The sequence below is a fragment of the Dipodomys merriami genome, unplaced genomic scaffold (genome assembly GCF_024711535.1).
Source record: "Dipodomys merriami isolate MVZ:Mamm:240054 unplaced genomic scaffold, mDipMer1.0.p SCAF_8, whole genome shotgun sequence".
In the NCBI taxonomy this organism is placed as follows: Eukaryota; Metazoa; Chordata; class Mammalia; order Rodentia; family Heteromyidae; genus Dipodomys; species Dipodomys merriami.
The window spans coordinates 39,434,534-39,459,804 of record NW_027206401.1 but is presented as its reverse complement, the minus strand read 5'-3'; the positions used below and the strand labels follow the sequence as shown (position 1 = coordinate 39,459,804).

At 39.3% G+C, this 25,271-nt stretch overlaps 1 protein-coding gene across 2 annotated transcripts; it reads right to left on the bottom strand.

Moving 5' to 3' along the window:
- Positions 1 to 9,356: 9,356 nt before the first annotated feature.
- Positions 9,357 to 23,378, bottom strand: Coq3 (coenzyme Q3, methyltransferase). Of its 2 annotated transcripts, none has more exons than XM_070011031.1 (7): positions 23,159 to 23,378; positions 19,510 to 19,636; positions 17,269 to 17,421; positions 15,935 to 16,034; positions 12,921 to 13,163; positions 10,814 to 10,973; positions 9,357 to 9,704 (listed from the first exon to the last, which is right to left on the bottom strand). In XM_070011031.1, exons 2-7 carry the CDS (start codon positions 19,566 to 19,568, stop codon positions 9,484 to 9,486), a joined length of 936 nt encoding a protein of 311 aa, XP_069867132.1. In that variant the 5' UTR covers positions 19,569 to 19,636; positions 23,159 to 23,378; the 3' UTR covers positions 9,357 to 9,483. The 2 variants fall into 2 exon arrangements, with proteins under 2 accessions (XP_069867132.1, XP_069867133.1); XM_070011032.1 differs by lacking the exon at positions 23,159 to 23,378 and adding an exon at positions 22,891 to 22,974.
- Positions 23,379 to 25,271: the final 1,893 nt, after the last annotated feature.

The following is a 25,271-nucleotide window of genomic DNA, read 5'->3' as shown; positions in this document are numbered from 1 at the left end:
TGGGCAGGGGCTCACAGAGAGATGTTCGACAAATAACAGATAGGACTCTAGTTGAGAAATACTCCCCCTGGCAGACCCCGCTTTGGGGTCTTTGGAACCATTATCGAGGAGCTTAGTGATACAGGTTTTGTGGGACCCATCCCTTCGCCCCCTCCCCACCTTCTTTTGGGTGCAGAAAATCCACCAACCAACTAACTGTGGTTCCCCATCCTAACTTCGTTTTGTTTTTCTGTTTTTAGTTCCTAAGTACAAACAACAGGACCGTACACCATAGAAGTTTGTGATGTACACACAAATTCTAGCAAGAGTGTAGATACTTGTATCTTAGAGGAAATGAAAAAAAAAAAAAGGAACAAAGACACAGGTGTTCATGATTCTTTAGGTGGAAAGATGAATACAAGAATCCTCCTGGCAGGTTTCTCAAAAGAACTCCACATAGAGCTCCCCTAGGACCCAGCAATCCCATTTTTGGGCATTTACCCAAATGATCACAAACAAGACCACACTAAAGCTACCAGCACAACTATGTTTATTGCAGCATTATTTATCATAGCTAAGATAGGGAACCAACCCAGATGCCCCTCCGTAGATAAATGGATCAAGAAAATGTGGTATATATACACAATGGAATTCTGTGCCTCCATTCGAAAGAATGGCATTGACCCATTTGTTAGGAAATGAAAAGATTTGGAAAAATTATATTAAGTGAAGTAAGCCAGGCCCAAAGAAACATAGGTCCCATGGTTTCCCTTATTTGCAATAACTAGTATATGTCTGAGACAAGCAGAAAAGGTCAGATAAGTCGATGTTAGGTGAAATGAACCCCAAGATAAGTATTCAAATGTTTTTGCTTTCATGCAATTGTTCCTAACATATTTATAAGATGATTTCTTGCTGCTTCGTATGTCCCTCCCCCACGGTATAACCCCTGCTTTCACTGTGTTTGATGTTGGTATAATTTGTGGAGGGGAAGGGAAAAAACAAATCGTTTAAATAGGGATACAGGTGGACCCATTGCAACAATGAGATGTACAAATCGTTATGTTGAAAAATGACCTTTACCACTTTGGAGGGGAGGTAAGGGGGGGCAGGGGGAGGGGGGAGATGGGAAGGGATAGGAAGGGGAAACAAAGGAGGAGGCAACAATGCTTGATAAGAAATGTACTCATTATCTTACCCATGTAATTGTAACCCCTCTGTATGGTATTTTCACAATAAAATAAAATTTTAAAAAAGAATCCTCCTGGCTTCCCTGGATAGCCAATTGGGATGAAAGAGATTCCTCCAAGGACATCAGCTCCTTAGGACAAGTGGTTCTAATACAATGTGGAGGTGTAGTACATGATTAGCAAGGCTGATGTCCAAGCCCAGTATTCAGGGGTTCCCCTGTTATCACCTGGAAAGGTGGACATCCCAAAAACCAAGTGTGTGTAGTTATAAGTGAACCTTCTGCTGAGCTCCTGTGGCTCACACCTATAAATACTAGCTAGCTACTCAGGAGGCTGAGATCTGAGGATTGCAGATTGAAGCCAGCCCAGGCAGGCTGATTAAGTAACCTTCTTATCTCTCATTAACTACTAAAAAGCAAAAGTGGGGCAATGGCCCAAATGATAGAGTACTGGCCTACCTACTGAGTGGCCAATAGGCCGGTATCAATCAATCAATCAACTGATCAATTGATCAATAGATAAGACTTGAATGCTGTAAGGTGACCATAAGTGCTGAAGCGTGTTAAAGAAAACCTAACTCTCATATGTACTAAAGGGAGAAAGGAAGGCCTTATTCAAGGGACTACTGTAATGGGCCTCTACAGTAAAAAGACTGAAAAAGGTTCAGCTCAGTTCCAATCACAAAGAAGAACAAAGATGTACAGCCAAGGAGCAACACTAAGCAGGAGGTTCAGTGGATATAAAATGACTCCGAGAAGGGATCTAGACTATGGGGAACCACTGCAAGGAATCTAGCTGAGGGCAGAGCTGGGTCATTAGGTAAAACTTGAGTAACGAGGAAAAGGAAATTTGACTCGTTCTTTCAAATATGGAGAATAGAGAATTCCAGCTAAACTGACTTAGTTGAGAGGATCTCTTCCATAAGCCTGACTGAAGCTTGATCAAAGGCAATGTTTTTGTCAGGTCTGCCTATGAAGGCACAAGCCTAGAGAAATAAGGTGCTACCGCTGATTTGGCAGGACAGGAGCCATCCACAAACACCATCCATTGCAGTTTTTCAGGAACTTGCGAAGCACTAAGAAGGAGAGGGATAAGACCCTGTGAATAAGAGAAGTGGCCAGAAGAGAAGATTTTCAGTAAGCAAGGATTTGATGGGAAAGTTGGACTTCAGGACTGAAGAGGCAGAAACTTGTATCCAAGAGTAGTGACAGGAAGCACAAAAGATCTAATCTAATCTTCCTCCCTTGAATTTCATAGAATTTAAAAGTTCCTCTCAAAATGACTTCAAGTGAAATCATTCTCATAGGACAGGCAGGATTCAATTAAGGTGAGAAGTGGAGAGAAGTTGATGAAGACTTGAGGAGGAAGGGAGGTTGGTATATCCTGAATCAGGCCTGATAAAGACTATAGGTAATTGACCAGCAGTGGCAGGTAGAGTCAGGAAGGACAAATTCAAGATAGGCTCTTGGGAAGAAAATCCAAGAAAGAGTTGTTAGGGAGTGTCTCCATGTTGAACAATTATACTATCCATGGTTCTTATCAGCCTACAGGAATAGAATGACTATCTGCTCCAACAGGTTCGGGACCTGGCCTTGAATTGATTGATGTCAGACAAAGGTGACATCTACAGAACACAGAGAGATCTGTCTCCAAAAGTTAGTTTCACCCTGTATCATTGGCTCTCAGGGAGTACTCTGGGTTTGAAACTGCCAGTTCTGTGTATCTTCAAGCAGGCACCCAAAAACCTTGTTACTGAGTGGTCTTGGTGTTGTTAGATAGGGACAAGAGCCAAGCTGCTTGCATGTCCGGCTTCACAGAAGCAGTTCCTCTTGGCTCTTGGTTTACACTGCTGCTCAGGATCTCAATCTTGCATCCACCATTCAACCATCCATTCTTCCATCCATAACTTTGTCATCTTCCTATTGATGTTCTATTTCTATTTAATGATAGCAATGCTTTCTTCTGAGCTGAAATACTATAAACATATAAGAAATCTGCTTATGAATTCAGACTCACCTCTGCCATTCCATTCTGACCAAACTAAATCTAGACACAACTCCAGGATGACTTCCCAATCTTTTTCAAAATAATACCCCAAAATGAGCTAATTTAAATCCTGCCCCAGTTTTTTCCTTTTCCAAATTGTAATGGCTTCATATTGACTTTTACACAACATATAGAAAAACAATAAGGTTAATTATATTTTTATTTCCTTGTCATATCCTTGTCATATAAGGACTACAGTTTCCCAATGCAGAATTGTGTGTGTGTGTGTGTGTGTGTGTGTGTGTGGTCCTGAGACTTGAACTTAGGGCCAGGACACTGTGCTTGAGTTTGTTTGCTTAAGGCTAATGCTCTACCACTTCAGCCACAGATTCCCTTTCCAGTTTTTTTTGTGCCAAATTAGAGATAAGAGTCTAATGAACTTTCCTGCTTCGGCTTATTTCAACTCATGATCCTCAGATCTCAGCCTCTTAGGTAGCTAGGATTACAGGTATGGAGCCTGGCATTGGCTCCAAGGCAGAATTTTACAAGAGTAATTTTTAATGTTTCTACAGTCAGGAATCCTTGAAAGTTAAAGGATATTCTCAGTACACTTTTGTTACCTATATCAAGGGTTTCCAGAACCTTAGAGCTGTCCATGGATCTCAAAGACAGGGCCTGCTTTTTAGTCAGGAAAGAACCATAGTCTTAGGAGATGTGAGTCCTACACCTGTGTAGTCCTGCCCTGCAAAAGAGAAACAAGGACTCAAGTCTAGTTCAAATCCATATTTAATCTTGAAATTCCATGCCTCCATTCTCAACTTTGCTATCACACTGTCTTGAAAACATATCTTTTTCTTTGGGTCCAAATGGTGTTTTTGTCTCTGAGACAGTGGTTCTTTATATGAGTTGAATCCTTTTCTCATGGAAATACAAGAGGTTTGTTGTACTCATCACAGATTCTTTTGCTTGATTTTCATGAAAACAGTCAGTGTCAGGATGGTTTTGACAGAAAGGATTTGTATCATCTGTATCCCATTAGTAATAGCCAATTAAGAGGCTCCCTTCAAAAGGAGTTACATTGTAAGTTAATAAAAGCAATTATGTGTGGTTACTCCAACACTTTCATTTAGTCTTTCCATTTTTATTTCCATGTTATTTTTTGATATTCAACTATTTCTGTAGCCTATAATGATGTGTTGTGACTGTGGACACCACACCAGTCTAAGTATAAAAATTATTTCCAGTAAGTATGATTTGAACTTGTACATGGTTTCAAGTGTTTTCAAAATCACTCCTTAATGCTGCTCAATGGTGTGTTCATTCCAAGTCAGTAGTAACACAAACACACCTTTGAGAGTACCTAACACACATTGAAAAGGAGTATTTATGAACATCTACCCAGAACATCACAAGCCAGGATACCATAAAGACATTTGCACATCCATGTTCACTGCTACACTATTCACAATAGCCAACTCAGGGAAACAGCCCAGAACCCCTACAATAGATGAGTGAATCCAAAAAATGTGGTCCCTATACACAATGGAATTTTACACAGCCATTAGAAAGAATATTATATTATTTTCAGGGCAATAGATGGACCTAGAAGAAATCATGTTAAGCAAGGTAAGCCAAGCTCAGAGAGATACACAGCACATATTTTTTCTCATATGTGAAAGATAGACATAACACACATGATAAATTACATAGGACTCAACAGTCACACAGAGAAACCAAAGGAGGATACACTTAGGAGAGGAACACAAAGTCTCAACGCCTATGTTCCTCCAATCATGTAAAATAATATTTATCAAATGAACTCCAGGATATAAAAACAAGGTGTTTTTTCTTTGTTGCTATTTTTGTTTACTTTTTTGTCTTATTTATTCATTTACCTGTCTTTGAAAGAGTATGGAGGCACAGAAAAGGAGGAACAAAGGTTGAACAAATATAGCAATAGTACCCACTAAACATTATATTGAAAATGAACTATACAACTTGGTAGGGATGGGAGGGAAAAACTGGGAGTAAGGGAAGGGGTGACACTGTCAAAAAAGAAATGTACTCTTTACTTGACTGTAACTCCTCTGTGAATCACCTTTATAATAACAATAAATAATTTTAAAACAATTTATCTCACTTAATAAAGGCTATATCTGTCAAACAAACAGCCAATATCATACTAAATGGCGAAACACTAAAACCATTTTCTCTAAAATCAGGAATAAGGCAAGGATGTCTGTTCTCTCTACTTCTCTTCAATACAGTGTTGGATTCCTGGCCAGGATAGTAAGGCAAAACAAAGACAGAACAGGGATTCACGTAGGGAAAGAAGTCAAACCATCCCTATTTATAGATAACATGATCTTATAGCTAAAGGACCCAAAAGATTCTGTCCCCAAGCTCCTAGAGCTGACTAATAGTTTTGGCAAAGTTAGCAGGATGCAAAATTAACTGACAAAAATCAGCAGTATTTCTGTTTTTTGTTTTTTGTTTTTTTTTAGTCCGGTCATGGGGCCTGAACTCTGGGCCTGGGCGCTGTCCCTCAGCTCTTCAGCTCAAGGCTAGCGCTCTACCACTTGAACCACAGCGCCACTTCCGGCTTTTTTTTCTTTTTGCTTATGTGGTGCTGGGGAATCGAACCCAGGGCCTCATGCATGCAAGGCAAGCGTTCTACCACTGAGCCACCTTCCCAGCCCTCAGCAGTATTTCTGGATAGCAACAATGTACAATCAGAGAGAGAAATCAGGCAAAGAACTCTGCACAAGCCTCAAAAAAATCTGGGAATTAACCTAACCAAGGAGCAAAAGACCTTTATAGTGAGGTTATAAACATTAGAAGAAATCAAAGTTGACATCAGGAAATGAAAAGACCTTCCATGTTCATGAATAGGTGAAATATTGTGAAAACATTCATACTGCCAAAAATAATCCACAAATTTAATGCAATCCCTATTAATATCCAAATGAAGGTCTTTACCAAGATAGAGAAAACAATCCAAAAATTCATATAGAACAACAAAACACCTCAAATAGCCAAAGCAATTTTAGTTAAAAAAAAAAAAAAAAAAAGCAATGCTGGTATCACAATCCCAGACTTGAAGCTCAACTACAAAAACAGCTTGGTATTAGCACACAAAAAATAGACCCGAAGCCGGGCGCCGGTGGCTCACGCCTGTAATCCTAGCTACTCAGGAGGCTGAGATCTGAGAATCGCGGTTCAAAGCCAGCCTGGGCAGGAAAGACCGTGAGACTCCTATCTCCAATAAACCACTAGAAAACCGGAAGTGGCGCTGTAGCTCAAGTGGTAGAGCGCTCGCCTTGAGCTGAAGAGCTGAGGGACAGCACCCAGGCCCAGAGTTCAAGCCCCACGACCGACAAAAAAAAAAAAAAATAGACCCGAAGATCAATGGATCAGATTAGAAGACCCAGAAATAAAATCATATACTTAGTTATCTGATGTTTGATAAGGGAGCCAAATATATGCAGTGAAAACAGATAGTCTCTTCAATAATTGGTGGTGGGAAAACACAAAATCCATATTCAGAAAACTAAAAGTAGATCCATGTTTGTCATCACTAACTAATATCAACTCAAAGTGACTGAAGACTTCAACATCAGACCTGAAACTTTGAAATTACTGCAAGAAGGAATAGAAGAAACACAAGAACATAGGCAGAGGCAGAAACTTTTTGAAAAGTCTCAGGGACATAGTAGATAGGATGGAACTTGACAAATGGGAGTACATCCAAATTAAAATTTTCTGCATATGAAAAAATAAATAAAAGTTTCTGCACAGCAAAAGACATAAACTAGAAAGACAGCCAATAGACTGTGAGAAGATCTTTGCCAGCAATACATCCAACAAAGGCCTAAATCCAAAATATACAAGGAGCTCAAGAAATTAACCTTTCCCAAAGCTAATAAACCAATCATTAAATGGGTAAAGGAGCTAAGGAGAGCCTTCTCAAAAGACATAAAATGGAAAAGAAAAACATGAGGAAATCCTCAAAATCCTTGAAAAAGGAAATGCAAATCACAACTACTCTGAGATTCCATCTCACGCCAGTTAGATTGGCCAACATCATGGATTCAAACAACTGGCTGGTGGGGATGTGGGGAAAAAGGAACCCTATTTCACTATTGATGGGAATGTAAACTAGTACAACCACAGTGGACAGCAACTTGAAGGTTCCTCAAAAAATAAAACAGGAATCTTCCCTATGACCCCGTCATACCACTCTTGGGCATTTACCTGGAACATCATGAGCCAGGATATGATAAAGACACCTGTACAGCCATGTTCATTGCTGCACTATTCACAATAGCCAAGTTACAGAAACAGCCCAGATGTCCTACAATAGAATAAGTGGATCCAAAGACTGTGGTATCTATACACAATGGAATTTTATGCAACCATTAGAAAGGATCATATCAGTTGCAGGGGAATGGATGGACCTAGAAGTCGTATTAAGTGAGGCAAACCAAGCTCAGAGAAACAAATGGTGCATTTTTTTTTCTCATATGCAGAAGCTAGATCTAAAAGATTGGAACATGTGGCTTAGTGGTAGGGTGCTTGCCTAGCATGCATGAAGCCCTGGGTTTTAAAAAGTTCCTCAGTACCACATAATCAGAAAAAGCAGAAGTGGTGTTGTGGCTCAAGTGGTAGAGCCTTGAGCACAAAGAGGCCCAGGGACAAAAACCAGGCCCTGAGTTCAAGCCCCAGGACTGGCAAAAGGTAAATAAATAAATTACTGCAATGTGGTAATTTTTCAGGACTTTACACATACTCTTAGGGGAGGAACCCAAAGGCACAATGCCTCTTTTCCTCTGATCATATAAAATAATGCTTATTGAAATGAACTCCAGGAAATAGAAACAAGAGGATTTTTTCCTTTTCTTTTTGTCTTTTTTATTCATTTGTCTTTGAAGGGGTAATGGAAGGCACAGAAATAGAGGGCTAAAGGTACAGCAGTGAACTATACAACTTGTAGGTAAGGACAGGGGGGAAAAACTGGGAAGGGATGACACAGTTCAAAAAGAAATGTGCTCATTACCTGGCTTATAAAACAGTAATCCCTCTGTATATTACCCTTATAATAACAATTTTAAAAGAGGGTATTAAAAAGTGTCCAAAATTGGGCTCAGAATGTGGCTTAGTGGTAGAATGCTTGCCTAGCATTCATGAAACACTGGGTTTGATTCCTCAGTACTACATAACAGAAAAAGCCAGAAGTGGCACTGTGGCTCAAGTGGTAAGAGTGCTAGCTTTGAGCAAAAGCAGCTAAGGGACAGTGCCCAGGCCCCGAGTTCAAGCCCTAGGGAATGGCAAAAAAAAAAAAAAAAAGTGTCCAAAATATTTACCTTTTTTGATTAACTAACATTTTTTTTTTGCCAGTTCTGGAGCTTGAATTCAGGGCCTGGCCACTTCTGGTTTTCTGGTGATTAATTAGAGATAAGAGTCTCACAGACTTTCCTGCTCAGGCTGGCTCTGAACTGTGATCCTCGGATCTCAGCCTGCTGAGTAGCTAGGATTAGAGGCGTAAGCCACTGGCACCCTGCCTCCCTTTACTTTTTGCTATGGGTTGCATGTAGCCTCAAACATCTATGTATCCCAGCATGGCCTTGAACCTGTGATCCTCTTGCCTCACCCTCACATGCTTAAAATAGTTTTCTAACAGAAAGTTAAGGGTACTAAAATGTTACAAACATCCTGGATAGTAATAAATACAAGGTAGCAGAGGGGAGGGGAAAGAATGCAATGGAGATGGCTTTAAGACATGAATATTAGTTCTTTCTGGGAGGGAGTCACAAGTTGATTTTAATGTCTGAATCTAAACCCAGGACATATATAATAACCCATTTGTTTTCCAACAAAATAAGATGTAGAGAAAAATAATACATGTTATCTTCCCAAGTGTAAGTAATAGAAAATTGTAATTGGTTTTTATCAGGCAAGAGTACTACTGAATTAACAAAAAACAAAAAAGATTCCATATTAAGTTAAAATAAATAACAAAACATATTCATGTAAATGCATGTGGGGAAATATGTAATGTATAAGATGAAATGAAATATGCAGATTTTACTTGTAAACTAAAAGCTAAAGAATGTAAACTCCTAGATCACACAATATCTTGATAAAAATTTTTGTCCATAGAATCTCTTGAAAGTAGCACATGATCATGAGTCTTTTCAAAGATTTAGCCTTTTTGGTTGGCCTTTATTTCATGATTTTTCTCTCCAAAGATAAACTGAATATTTTTGTATGTCTTTTTAAACTTATAAACAGACTTTTCAGCCATGCTATTACAATCCTCAAAAACAATTCATTTCTTTAGCTGTTCATGAACACCTGGACTGCTGGATGTGTTAGCATGGAGCTCTTCTGTTTCACCCTTGAAAACAAACTCAGCAGGCCCCGGATGCTCCTGTGCCAAGGATTTTACAGCATGAGCTGCATAGTTAATGATGGTGCTGTCGCTCCAATGCCAGTAACCTGAGAAGGGGTTATAGATCATTCCTGCCACAGTCTGAACTGAGAGACCATCTGAAAAATTCAACAGAAAACATGGATTTAATAACTTTTAACTTCCAAAGGCCAAAAGTCTCTGCAACATTTCATATCAATGAAAATTTATTAGTACTTTAGTGGGCAAAAATACTTTGTAACCATGTACAGACCATACTTTAGACTAGAACACATACTCTAAAGCAGACTACTTGGGTTCAAGACCTAGCTTTGGCACTCTGTACACGGTAATACTGGACAAATTATTTACCTATTTGCTATGGACTGATTATCTTTCAAGTAAAATCAATTTTTTTGATCTATTATCAAAACAAGAAGCATGACAAATGCAATGACACTAAGTACTCAACAAAACCATCAAGCCAGGCACCGGTGGCTCACGCCTGTAATACTAGCTACTCAGGAGGCTGAGATCTGAGGATCACGGTTCAAAGCCAGCCCAGGCAGGAAAGTCTGTAGCTCAAGTGGTAGAGTGCTAGCCTTGAGCTGAAGAGCTGAGGGGCAGCTCTCAGGCCCAGAGTTCAAGCCCCACAACCGAGACAAAAACATAAACAAAAACAAAACCATCAAATGCTAAATAAATGAGAGACAATAGCACTGGACAAGATCTCAACATGTAAATTGAGTGTCCATTATATATAAAACACAGTATAACACTGTATAGGATACAAGAAGATAACCTTACCAACATATCAGGAAAGAGAAAAAAGTATACTAGAATATACGTAACTGACAGTAAATGTGTAAAAAGTAGCAAACAAGTTTGAAATATCTGAGTATGGCAGAATCAGGGAAAACAATCTATAAGATAAGCTAATACAAGTAAGACTCAGAATGGCAAACTGAAGATGTGTAAGATATCTGTACCTCATCTTTAAACAACTTAATACTAAATAGAAAGAAACCTGTTCACTGATCAGCTATTTTTTGTTTTGTACTGGGTTAGGTGCCACATGTAAAAGTAGTATTTTATCCATTTCTTAAGATGTTTATAACAGTTGAGAGGCTAATATGTAAAACATACTGACCTGTTTAAATGCTAGTAATGTGATTGTGAATTATATTACATAATGCATTAAAAGCTTGAGTAGGCCTTGAAAATTAGAGAAAAAATTCTCCATACTTACTAGATTCCAGAATGCTCTCTAGTGTCTCAGGTGAAACAAACTTCTCCCATGTATGAGTACCTTTTGGTACAATACCTGCAATTTGTTCTGTAAATACAATTCCCAGGGCATAGGACATCTGTGTTTTGTTGATTGTAGTAATAAATAAAGAACCAGCAGGCTAAAAAAAATCATATACAGATAAAATTGTATAGAAGTAAAATTTAGCGGGATGCCAGTGGCTCATACCTATAAATCCTAGCTACTAAGTAGGCTGAGATCTGAGGATTGTGGTTTGAAACCAGCCTGGGCAGAAAAGTCCCTGTGAGACTCTGATCTCCAATTAACCATTCAAAAACCAGAAGTGACACACACTGATGGAGTACTAGCCTTGAGCACAAAGAGGCCCAGAGACAGCACCTGAGTTCAAGCCCTAAAACCAACCCTGATTCTAATAATCAGGATGCTCTCTCTACATTTTCTACAGGATGCTAAGCTTGTTTAAACCTGTTTGATGTACCACAGAACTATGTATCTTACATAAGGGAACAATATGCCAGTAAGTGATCTCTGACCAGAACTTTAACGGTTAAGGTTAAAATGGTTTTGTTTTATGAAAAGACCAAAATAAGCACCAACATGAACACAGACCATTTACAAGTATATGCAGTCTTCCATTTTTCAGTGACTATATTTATGGTGCTTCCTATGTTTAGTCTCAGAGATCCAAGGACATTGATGTCCCTTCCTTTTATTACAAATTAAGTCTGAATGGGGAGAAAAATGAAAGATTCCCTCCAAAATAATCATATTATTCTCTATTTATATGTGGTGTGGGAAAGAAACATCTCAAATACCACCCCAAATCAAAACTCTAAAAGAGGATGCCTATTATTGAGATATGTTGTTTAAGTAAAAGTTGAAATAACTTGAGATGAGTGGAGTTGAGGGAGATAGGGGAAGGGGCAAAGAATGGTGGAAGAGATAACATTGATCAAGATGTAGTACACTCATAAAGTGACATGTTGAATCAAAACTCATTTGTACAATAATAATATAAAATAAATTTAGGGGTTGGAGATACGGCTCAGTTGGTAAAGTGCTAGGCAAAGAAGATATGGCAAGTGAGTACAATGCAGGAGGCTATACTGGATCCCATGACACAAAAATGACATTAGTGAGAAAACTAATGAAATTTAACAGGCTCTGTAGAGTAGTATGCAAGCACAATGTCAGTGTCCAGGTGCTGTTCTTGAGAACTGTACCAGAAGAAATGTGCAGGGACAGGACTTGGGGAAGCTCCTGGGACCCAAAACAGAAAGAGGTCGCCCTTTCAGGGTTTGAAAGCATAGGGTGGGCACCTGAGCCTTATTAGTGTTAGTACCAGGGGGAAAAGGTAAAGGGAACACACATTTTCTTTGTAATTCTTCTACAAAGCTAAAATTTGGTTTAAAAAGCTGAAAACACCAGGTACCCGTGGCTCACACCTGTAATCCTAGCTACTCAGGAGGCTGAGATCTGAGGATCACGGTTCAAAGCCAACTCAGGCACAAAAGTCTGTAAGACTCATCTCCAATAAACCACCAAAAAACCAGAAGTGGTGCTGTGGCTCAATTGGTAGAGTGCAAGCCTTGAGCTGAAGAGCTGAGGGACAGTGCCTGGGCACAGAGTTCAAGCCCCATGACAGACCAAAAAAAAAAAAAAGCTGAAAACTTTTCTATATATAATACATAGATATATATCACACATAAACTTACCAAGTGCTTGTTCTCATGGATTTCAAATATTAATCTAAATCAATTTCTTAGTAATTGTCATATAATGTCCATTAAGTATTTAATGCAGATTGTACAAATGGGAAAATTACCACTATGGATGTATTGTTGTCCAGTTTAGCACCTTTTTTAAGATCCCTAGACATCAAGATACTCATTGGACACTGGAAGGTCTTGCTATTGAGGGCAATCAGAGGCACAGAAACACTCTCCAGCAGAGATGCTACCTCCTAATCCTTGCTTATTAGTTCCTCTCTCCTATACCTTGCCTGCTGGACTGCTAAAATAACATTCTGTTGCTATATAGATACATACACATACAGAGAAAAACGGAAAAGTTCTGTAAGTCTTACTTTCAACACTTGACAACAGCACTGTACAAATGCTTCCAGATTAATCACATGTTCTACAACTTCAGAAGCTATGACAGCATCAAAAGTTTCTGCAGAATCTTCCACAATCTCCTCCAGGGAACACACTCTGTACTCTATCCTCTTATCCAGAACTGGATCAAATGATTTATGGTGTTGTGCTATTTTAATGTTTTCATCCACAGGATCAATTCCAGTAACAGAAGCTCCTAGCCGCCCTAGAGGCTAATGGCATAAAGAAAGTTACTCTCAGTAAGAAAATAGGACATGTTAGTAACAAGCAATTTACCAAAAATGAAACAATGTGACTCCTGATGATTACTGAAGATCATCTATAGGTATTTGGGTTCATAGACCATTTCCTCCATTTTTGTATATATTTGAAATTTTCTACAGCAAAAAGCTTAAATGTGAGAACAATGATCAAACAACCTTACATTTACATGCATGTGGTATAATAATAACATATTTAAAGTGTAATACCCCATGGGGCCCTGATAATCAGCAGGGCCCAATAGTCAGCGTGGCCCCATGGCCCGGCCTGCTGGAGGGGGCCGGGCATCAAGAGTTGAGCCTCACCGCTCCACAGACCAGGCCACCAGACAGAGCAGGACATTGAGAGGCCGACGTCACCATCCCACAGAGCACCGCCAGAGGGCCCATGCCAAGGGAAGGGGAGGGGCATACCACCGAAAGGGGTGGGACATGCTGGGGGGGGGTGCTATCGGAGGGGGTGGGGTGTTGAGCCCCACATGGTTAGCAGCCTATTGGGATTGGACAGGGGGCAGCCTGGGTAGGAGCACGAATGTCGGTTTGAAACCATTAGTGGGGGCAGGGCGCAGCCTATCCAGGGATATATAGGCTGCGTGCCCCAGAGGGGTGGGGGGAGTAGGAGTCCTGAGGAGAGGTTAGAGGAAAATAGTGGAGGGAGGAGAGAGGTCCAGAGGACACCTGGACTCCTGAGGAGAGGAGAGCAAGGGAAAGACAGAGTCCTGAGGAAAACAGTTACTGCAGGGGAGGAGAGGAGGAGTGGAGGAGAGGAGGCCTGCTTCCTTCCCTTCCTTCCTTCTTTCCTCTTCTCTCTTCACTTCCCCCTCCCTCCTTTCTTTCTACTTTTTCCTTTGATTTTTATCATGGTACTAGAGGGCTAATTTCCCAGCTCCCACAAATAGTTCTTTATAGTTTGTTCTTTTTGTTGTTGTTGCTGGCCATGGGGCTTGAACTCAAGGCCTGACCATGGTTTCTGAGCTCTTTTACTCAAGGCTAGTACTCAACCACTTTGAGCCACAACACTACATCTGACTGATTTTCTGGTGATTAATTGGAGATAAAGAGTTGCATGGCCTTTCCTGCCCCTGAATTGAACCTCAGTTCTCAACTCTCAGCCTTCTGAGTAGCTAGGATTACAGGTGTGAGCCACCAGCCCAGCCTTCTTTAGGTTTTGGGGTTTTTTGTGGTGTTTTTTGTTGTTGTTGTTAGGCATTGGTGGTTCAGGGCTATAATCCTAGCTATTCAGGAGGCTGAGCTCTGAGGATTGCGGTTCAAAGCTAGCCCTGGCAGGAAAGTCCATGAGACTCTTATCTCCAATTAACCACCAGATAACTGAAGAGGAACAGTGGCTTAAAGAGGTAGAGTGCTAGCCTTGAGTAAAAACCTCAGGAACAGTGCCTCGGCACTGAGTCCAAGACCCATCACTGATAGTAAAAAAGTAATGGGGGTGTTGTATATGATTGAGGTATATGTATGCATGTATGGAAATGTCAGAGTGAAATCTCCCTATGTACAATTAATATACTAAAATAAAAGAAAAAAATGTACTAGGCTTAATTTTAATCAAAGTCTACATACTATTTATATTAAAGTTAGTCAAACAAGCCAGGCACTGGTAGCTTACACCTTTAATCCTAGCTCAAGAAGCTGAAGTCTGAGTATTATGGCTCAAAGCCAGCCAGGGCAGGAAAGTCCATGAGGCTCTTATCTCCAATTAACCACCAGGAAACTGGAAGTGGCGCTGTGTCTCAAAGTGATAGAGCTCTATCCTTGAACAAAAGAGCTCAGTGCCAGCACCCAGGCCCAGAGTTCAAGCCCCACAACCACCAACAACAAAAAAGTCAATAAGCTAAAAGTAGGACTCACTGTGTTAGTTTTAGAGCTATAAGACCTGCTACAATACACTAAGCAGGCTTAAGAACACATAGTAAAATCTTACTTTTCTACAATTTATATACCATATACTCTTGATCCTAAGAAATGTATTTTCACATATTTCAAGTTTCCTGAAATTTGGAAGGGTCTACTAACAGATAAACAACATATTTTATGTGCATATTGAAACAACTGTGTATCAAAGAGCTCTGTTAGTGTCACTGTCAACCTGCCTGAATCATGGACCTTGACGGTAATCACATCCCATTAAACCTTAGCATTTCTGAATCCCCTAGTCACTGAAAGTATGTTTCAAGACATTATGATATAGCATCAGCAAAAAGTTTCTGTGCTGACATCAGAATACAAAGGTATACACTTACGCTAAGCTAAAGCAATTATTCTTCACTACTACTCTTCCAATTACTCTAAATCATCTAAGATGGAAAAGGCCCCACTTGTACATAAAAGTCTGAGGATCTATTATTACACAAGTGTAAAAGGACCGCACAAAAACCCTTCTGTATAATTTTCTGAAAGCATACTGAAATACAACAGGAATTGTAGAGCATATGAGATCAGTGTACTTTTATCTCAATTTTTGTAAACCTAAAACCTTTAAGATAATCAAATTTGTCGATAAAAAATCTTCAGGATATTTCCTGAAATTTTCACATGCAAAAAAAATTTCGAAGCATACATACTTTTAAACTTTCCAAAAGGCTACAAATCAACATTATTCATCAAAAAGATAAACATTATTATTTGTCAAAAAGACAAATCAGCTCTAAGTTGAGTTCTCAATTTTCCCCATAAAGGTAATAATATCATAACAACTCTAAATCACTTACTTCAGTTAATAATCCACCACCACAGCCAACATCGAGAATCTTCAGCCCAGACAAAGGTTTTCCTGGCTGGTGATTGGCAAGTGTTGTCAAAAGATTGTCTCTTTAAAATAAAATTCAAAACATGTAAAAAAATTAGTAATCAGTAAGAAAGTTTTAAACATATGATTTCTAAGAAAAAATTAATCCCCATTTTATTTAATTAATTTATCTTCTTTCATTTTTCTTCTTGCTATATAGCCCATCTAGCCTCACACTTGTGATCCTCCTATCCTCAGCCTTCCGAATGCTGGGATTACAAGAGTGTACCTGTCACCATGTCTTAATTCCTTGCATAAGAATTTAATTCTTGGGCTGGGAAGGTGGCTCAGTGGTAGAGCGCTTGCCTTGCATGCATGAGGCCCTGGGTTCGATTCCTAGCACCACATAAGCAGAAAAAGCCGAAGTGGCACTGTGGCTCAAATGGTAGAGTGCTATCCTTGAGCTGAAGAGCTGAGGGACAGCGCCCAGTCCCAGAGTTCAGGCCCCATGACTGACCAAAAAAAAAAAAAAGAATTCTTAGCCAGGTACAGCTGGCTCACACCTGTAATCCTGGTTACTCAGGAGGCTGAGATAGAAGGATCTTGGTTTGAAGCCAGTCTAGGCAGGAAAGTCTCTGAGACTCTTATCGCCAACTAACCACCAGAACACCAGAAATGGAGCTGTGGCTCAAAGTGGTAGATTGCTAGCTTTGAGTACAAAAGCTCAGTTACAGCACCGAGGCCCTAAGTTCAAGCACACACATACACACCTCCAAAGAAAACTAATTTAATTCAAATTCACCTAAACTGCTTCACATTAAGCTGTAAAAAGAGCCTAGGTCTTTGATATTAGTAAAAGTACATGGTTTCACAGGCTGGACATTGAAGAGACTATCCCTAATTTTCAAAACAAACCTATCCATTTGTTTCATTTTCTTTGTGCTGCTCAAATAAAACAATACAAAACAAAATAAAGTAAAAGGCTGGTGCTGCACTACTGGAGCCACACCTCTATTTTCAGCTCTTTGCTGGTTAAGAATCTTATAGACTGTTTTACCTGGGCTCACTTCAAACCATGGTCCTCAGAGTTTAGCCTCCTGAGTAGTTAAAATTTCAGGCGTGAGCCACCATCATGAGGCAAGTTACAGCATTTTGAACCTAAGTGTAAACTAAGAGAAAAGTGGATGCAAAGTGGATGGATTATTAAAAAGAGCTGCAGTTTTTAAAGAGAATGATGGAGGGCAAATGATAGTAAAATACATGGTAAGTATATATATTTTTAAGTAAAAAGGAAAAATTAAGAGTTGGAAGTGTTACCTAATGAATGGCACCCTCAGGTCATTCATAGAGTGAAGAGGCGCATACACTCCTTGCTCATCCCACCACTTGTCAGCCAGGACCCTGAAGGTTTTCACCTCACTGCTGTCGACAGTGGTTTGTGAAGTACTGTATGATCTTTTCCAAGGGGACCTAACAGGTGAAAACAAAGATCCAAGCAAATACCGCTGTTATAGAAAACTTATCTTCTAAGATACTGTGTAGAAAGACATTCTTATTTATATTTTATTAGATCCTAAACACATAATTTTTTCAGTTTTGATGATTTATAACCAAGCATCTCATAATCATTCCGCAACTATATACCATACTGCTTATATGGATATGCAGTATGATTATGAGATATATGATTAATATGAGCACTATGATTACAAGATATATATCATATATATGATTATGATTATATATACATATATTCACAGAAAAAGAAAATTAATTGACTTTGGAAGTAAGTTATAACTGAAAATGGAATTATATAAACGTAGGCTTCTGGGTCACATTTAAAATAATAAAATAATTATAGTTACCATTTATTGAGAATTTAATAAATATCGGGCAGTAGCTAGGAAATCTAAATATATTCTCTTAATCCTTCAGGCAACTCTACCAGATAAAGGCTATTATCACTGCTTCTAAGGGCTGGCATTATCTACTCTGCACTGCATGCTATAAAAATACTCATCTGATCATATTATTTCCTCATATAAGCTAGGAGTCAGTGGCTCACGCCCATAATCCTAACTACTCAGGAGGCTGAGATCTGAGGATCACAGTTCAAAGCCAGCCTGGGCAGGAAAGTCCCTAAGACTCCTATCTCCAATTAACCACCAGAAAATTAGAGGTGGTGCTGTGGCTCAAGTGGTAGAGTGCCAGCCTTGAGCTGAAGAGCTGAGGGACAGTGCTCACATATGCTCACCTGCCTTTATAGAGGGCCTAAAAGTATATTAATATATTCATATATGTATATTTTATTTTGTATTATGTATATATGTATGTATGCATGAATGTTTGCATGTATGTGTATATGTATATATGAATATATGTATGTATATATACTATATCCTAAAATAAACATTCACCTAGTCTATATATTCAAACTTATAGAAGGATGTTTTATGAGTAAAGCTAAATCTTTCCAAATGGAGAATACATACTACATTCATTACTCTTTAGCCTTTTAAAATTTAAATATCACTTTTCTTCAATATTATCTTAAGAACCTTAGTTTCAGCTGGTGCCAGTGGCTCACACATGTAATCCTAGCTACTAAGGAGGCTGAGATCTGAGAATTGCGGTTCAAAGCCAGCCCAGATGGGAAAGTCTGTGAGACTCTTATCTCCAATAAACCACCAGAAAACCAGAAGTATCACTGTGGCTCAAGTAGTAGAGCACTAGCCTTGAGCTGAAGAGTTCAGGGACAGCACCCAGGCACAGAGTTCAAGCCCCACAACCGATCAAAACAAAAACAAACAAAAAAAAAAAAAAACAAACCATTAATTTCCTTTTCCATATATCATTCAAAACTGCAGTAATCTAGGACTAACTGATAATTGATAATACTAGGTAGATGCTCAGCTGAGGCACCCAGTCTTTAAAGTGCTACTTCCAAGAAGCAGGATCAAGTACCTAAAACACAGTTATGGCTGTAATGTTATGAAATATTTTTCAAAAGGTCAGAAATTGGATTATAAAATATAAATATTCCAAAAGATATTACTCAAGCTCAACTTTAGCTAAAATACATATATAGCCACCTTATATATTTATGTTGCTCTGAAATCATTTATAATTTTAGGCATAAGGGTTTTTGTTCTTTTTCTTAAAAAAAAATCAGTGAAGACCTCTTGTGTGCTAAGCTGACATATATACTTAGCCTTGAGAATGACATTATTTGTGGTCTGTCATAAGGATATTATACAGAAATTAAAATAACTTCTCCAAGCAATATAGTATTTTATAATACATTAAAAAACAATCTCTGAATTTGAATGAAGGTATGCACAGGCATAATACTGTATTCTTTTATTGACTTTCCAGTAGACTTGAAAAACTTTAAATCTAAAAGCTGCTAAAAATTAAGAATATTTAAATAGTCAAACCATATAAACTATTACACGCTGACCAAGTTTATGAAACATAATCAATAAACCTATACAATAAATATTAAATAAATAAATCATATACAATAAATATTGTATATGATTATGTAAATAAACTTACCTGTAACTTTTTATTTTATTCAAATAGGAAAAAGTCATCCTACAATGTTTAAACCACATGGTTTTGTATTCACTGAAAACTTGTGGTTTAATTCGCAGAGACCAACTGAGTTTATTTTCTGAGTAAACTGAAAAGAAAACCAAAATTAAATATCTAGAGGAAAGCATCACATAGTAAGAACTCTGTAATTCATATAACTGAAGAATTCTACTTTATATGGTAATCTTCATTATGATAATTGATAAAGGAGTTTCTTAATTTTTTATTTTACTTTTAAAAAATATTGTCAAGGTGATATACAGAGAGGTTACAGTTATCTAAGTAAGGGAGTGATTACATTTCTTGTCTAACTTGTTACCCCCCATTTATTTGACTTTAAAAATAAGGCTCTTGAAAAAAACAATAACAAAGCTCTTGCTTTCTGCCATTTAATTCCAACCAGAGTTCTGAAATTATAATTAGAAAATGAGAGTAGTAATATTAAGTAAAAGCTTTTCAGGCCAGTAGTTTTTGCACACACATTACACAAAATTACAAAGTGTTATTTAAATGTAATCTGTAGCAGTTTTAGTTATATAATACAGTACTTGGATTTGAACTTGGGGCTTTGCATTTGATCAGCTTGATTGCATGGATGGTGCTCTATCACTAGAGCCATTACTCCAGCTCTGCTTTTTGCCAGTTAATTGGAGATGCAGTCTCTCAAACTTTTCTTCCTAGGCTGGCTTTGAACCATGATCCAGATTCTAGCATCCAGAATAGGTAGGATTACAGGTGTGAGCCACCTTTCATGTTAATTTAATATTAGCTATCTTAATTAGATTTTAAATATGCTCGCCATCCTTTATTGTGTTTGTTCTCTCTTTTTTAAATGAGTAATTCTCAGTCTGGCCCAAATCCATTCCAATGTTATCATGCACACTAAAAGAAATTCATGCTTTTAGGGCTTTTTTGTGTGTGCGCTGATAGTGGGGCTTGAATTCAAGGCCTAGGCACTGTCCCTTACTTAGCCTTTTCACTGAAGGTGGGGACTCTACCACTTAAACAGTATCTTCATTTCAGGCTTTTTGTTAGTGGTTAATTGGAAACAAGACTTTCAGTGACATTCCTGCTGTAGCTGGCTTCAAACCTTGAACCTCCAAAGTAGGATTGCGGGCATGAGCCATTAGCACCTGGAACTTCTATGCTTTTGCTCATATTATTCCCTCTTCCATCAACTCTATCATGTCTACCTTATAAGGTCCATTATGAGTTTATGAGTTTAGGCAGGTAAATAAGATGTTATATAAAATTACATAAACTTCAATATACAAATAAGGAAATACAAAGTATTGTAGAACTAAACCTCCTCAGAGATTTTGCTGGGCCAGTGGCTCTTGTCTGCAATCCTAGCTACTCAGGAGGCTGAGATCTAAGGATCTTGATTTGAAGCCAGCCTAGGTAGGAATGTCTATGAGGCTCTCATCTCCAATTAACCACCAAAAAGCCTTAGATGCAGAGGTGGATCGAGTGCTAGATTCGAGAGAAAAAAAAACAACTCAGGGACAGCACCCAGGCCCTGAGTTCAAGCCCCAGAACTGGCACCAAAAAACAAACAAAACACATCCCAGAGATAAACCACCTCAGAGACTTTAACAGTACTTGCTTCTAGTCAGTGCCAACCACTGGACTTCTTTTGACTCCCTGTATTTCTGGAAAATTAGTCTTGAGTATTGCTAGAATTCTCAGGAGCTTTAAAATCCTCCTTCCCACAACATAAAGTGACCAATTGAGTTTAAATTTTAAACAGCACGTTACCAATTCCTTCTCTCATTTGAATCCTAGTATTTAAAGGAATGTAGAGAGAGGAAGAACTTCATTTAAGTCATTTATTCAGTATTTAACAAGCATTCATTATCTAATATCTGGATTCCTCTCAGGACTGTCTTAGAGCTCCGTATGCTACAGAACTGCCAAATGTTATTTCTAAGTCTGATGGCGTTGCTTCTCACAGGTTATGTGTGGCTTTTTATGAACTTGTCATGACCATTAATGTTCTCTGCTCATCCCTTTCCTTCACTGCCCATATTCCATCCATACTCTACTTTTCAAGGAACATTTTTATTTCCCCAAACTCTCCCTAATCCTGAATATTAGGCAGATGTTCCTCTATGGTTACCCTTCAAACTGAAGCCCATGGCTTGGTTCCCCCCACCCCCTACATTTCTGATTATATAAGACACACATGCTTACTGAAAAACAGTTCAGAAAAAAAAGTACTTAAAGGATGATGATAGACAATCACCTACTCCACTACAAGTAATCACTGTTAAAGTTAGATAGATAGATAGATAGATAGCTCTATCTATGTCCATATACATAATATATAATAAAAACTTAATTCTGTGTTACACACTAGCCTGGAGCTGGTAGCAAATGCTTGTAATCCTAGCTACTCAAGAAGCTGACTCTAGAAACCTTGAATTCAACTCGAGCAGACAAATCTGAAAAACTGTTATCTCCAATTGATGAATAAAAAGCTGAAACTGGAGGTGTGGCTCAAGTGGTAGAGTACCAGGTTAAGGTGTGTGTTTGGGGAGGGGGGAGGGTAAGCAAGACAGTGAAGTCCTAGATTCAAGCTCCATTATTGGTGTGGGAATGTGCAAGGACACACAGGGACTCACACACACACACACACACAAAGCCCTTAATCATTTTCCCATGTGGAGATAAATGGATTTAAATAGTTGGTACTATGTTTTGTTGTTGTTTCATCTGATTTGTCCTGTTTTCCCTTTTTAAATGACTAATCAAGTCTCTTGGTGGATTGATTATTCCATTATTTTCTTCATTATATCTTGATTTTAGTTCTATTTGAACATTTTCTAAAAGATTCTTTCGAAGTGTAATTCATTTTAGATTCTCGGTGTCTCTAAGAGTTCTTACCAAACAACAGTTAATGAGTTCCCTGTGAGGGATGAACTTAATTCTCTCGTAAATAATACTAAAAGTTTAGCTGGGTGCTAGTGGCTCACGTCTGTAATCCTAGCTACTCAGGAGGCTGAGATCTGAGGATGGTGGTTTGAAGCCAGCCTGGGCAGAAAAGTCTGTGAAATTACTAGCTCACAAAAAGCTGGAATTGGTGCTGTGGCTCAAATGGTAGAGTACTAGCCCTGAGTGAACGAGCTCAGGGACAGCGCCCGGTCCGACTTCAAGCCATAATAATAATAATAATAATAGTGACAATAGATTTCAATAACCACACTTATCCACAAGCACCGAATATAATCAATTATTTCCTTGATCTTATTTGCAAATAATGAATTAGCCCAAGAAAGCTTAGCTGCTGCCTTAAGTTCTGGACAAATGACAACGCCAACTGCGAGCAGACCGAGCACTGACTTCCGCAGTGGAGCACGTGGGAGCGCAGCAGGTGTCTTCCGGGCCGGGCGGTCGCGGGGCCGGGCGGCGGGCCTCGGCTCTCCCTCAGCCGGGAGAACCGAGTCCAGCGGGATGACAGCACTCAGATCCGGGATTCCACGCAGGCCCGGGGCCGCGACGCCGCCCTCGCGCAAACCAGCGGCCAGCGCAGCCTCCCCCCACCCACGGCCTGCCGCCGCGCCTGCGCAGAACGCCCTGCGCCGTGGGAAGGAATTCCGCGCACACTCACCCGCCCACGAGGCGACCCTGGGACGCTCGGCTCGTGGGCCCCGGAGTCCAGACGTAAACAAAATCCGAGTCTCCCAGGAGCCCCAGGCCCGGCGTCCCCACCTCGCGATTACAGTGCCACTCCCCTTCCGGTCCGTCCCTCCGGATCGCCGACGGAAAGGTTCCGCGCCCACTCCGGCCGCGGTGGGTTTGCGGCGTCGTTCCCGCCTGGGTGTCCGGCGGTGGGGGTGCCACCGCTGGGCGCTGCGCCCTCTCCTCCGGGACACGGTACCACCGAATCCCCTCGCCAGCCCGAACACACTGGTCTTACACGGCTACACACACAGCAGTTTGGAGGCGTTTCTTCTCCAAGGGCAGCAGTTTCCTTTCCAGACTCAAACGCACTAATTCTGAAGGGTTTCCCAACTCTGACAACACACATTATCCGGCAAAAGACTATCACTCAGTCCTGGCTACTGGGGAGCCAGAAACCTGGGAACAAGGTACACCAGCCAGGGAATTAAAAGTTCACAAGTCCACATCCAACCAATGGCTGGGCATGGCGGTGGCCGGACATCTACAGAAGCAAAGGGACCCTACCACTAAAACCTAACACCAAAATAACCCCTAAAGACTAGCACTCACTCTGGGCCAACTTCTAGGGCCTTGAACGTGGTAGCCAAGATTTAAGACATAAAACGTCTCATATGTTCAAGTCAGGGTCAAATAAGCCAGGGGTCCTTTAATTGGATCCTTTGACATTTACTCGTCAGGAAGAATCTTTTCACCTATTGCTTGTGTGCAGACTTAAGTGGTTGGAGACCTTCCAAGCAGTCTTCTGAGTTCCACTCCCTAAATATAAGGCAGAAATAGCACAGAAGGAAACTTGGCCTGTCTTGTGTTTGGAGAGATAAAACCAAGGAAAACCCAGAGTGCAAATGTGATTAAAGTTCTAAGAACTTTGTAAGTGTCTTCTATGTATCGCATCGCTTTGGGAGTTTGAGCCTTCTCACATTTGGCAGTGGTTTGCCTGAATAGGAAAACATTTTCTTTTAAACCCCCAGAACCAGATAACCAAAACTAGTTCAAAGTACTTTTCTCTACAAGCATCAACAAAAGCTTTTCCAATGACCACTGAACCTGAGTGTGTTTAAAGCTGTGTGGACTGTAATACAGTACATGAGGTTATTGCCTACACTATCTCTGCGGTCTCACCCATAAACTTGTTGTGTAAATATTGATTTTATCAGGAATCTTTTAATGCCTATTTAATATTCTGTAGTTTATTGCTTTATGTGCATTTTTTCACTAAAGCAAAGGTAACCAAGTTTTCTGCTGTGAAATATAACCACTCAGCTTTAACTGTTTCCTTATTTACCAAAAAGTTCTAGCCAATTTGTCAACTTAGGATAACTATATAATTTGAAATATTATAAGACTGTGATAGACATAACAAATGCACTAACAGGAAAATTTTGTGGATGATGCCTGGTTAACTTTATGGTACAAATGTAACTCATTATGTGTACTAATCTAAGAACCAATAAAAAAAACTTATTTTCTCTTTTAAATTTTGGGGATTCTAAACAAATAGTACTTAAAACTAAAGTGTCTAAGACCTTGGAGATTATCTAATTCCTTCCTTACACAGCTGATGAAGTTGGGTGATTTCCCTAAACCCATTCAGTTACCAGACACAGGTTAATTTCACTCTAATACTTATTACTTCCATTAAACTATAACAGTATAGTGTAGAAATTGCAATAAGTTGTGTGAGAAGACTTAAATGTGAAAGTATGCATAAGAACTTAAAATATAACTCCCATAAATTCTCAAATGAAAACATTTTTAAACCTACTAGCATATGTCATGTATATCTTTGAGAAAAAAAAGACTGTTAGAAAATGTCTGTTGTGTACTACCCCTTAGAAGGCAACAAAAGCATATCACAATGGCAAAAAACATGTACATTAATGAGATTCCACACCAATCTTTATTTATATTTTGGGACCTGAAACAAATTATAGGTACTTCTTCCAAATTACATCTTGTTCTGTTAATGGTGTGGTTTACCCTCACTCCACAAAAACAAGTATGACTAATACACTAGAAATATTTTAAGAGACTCTCTTAAA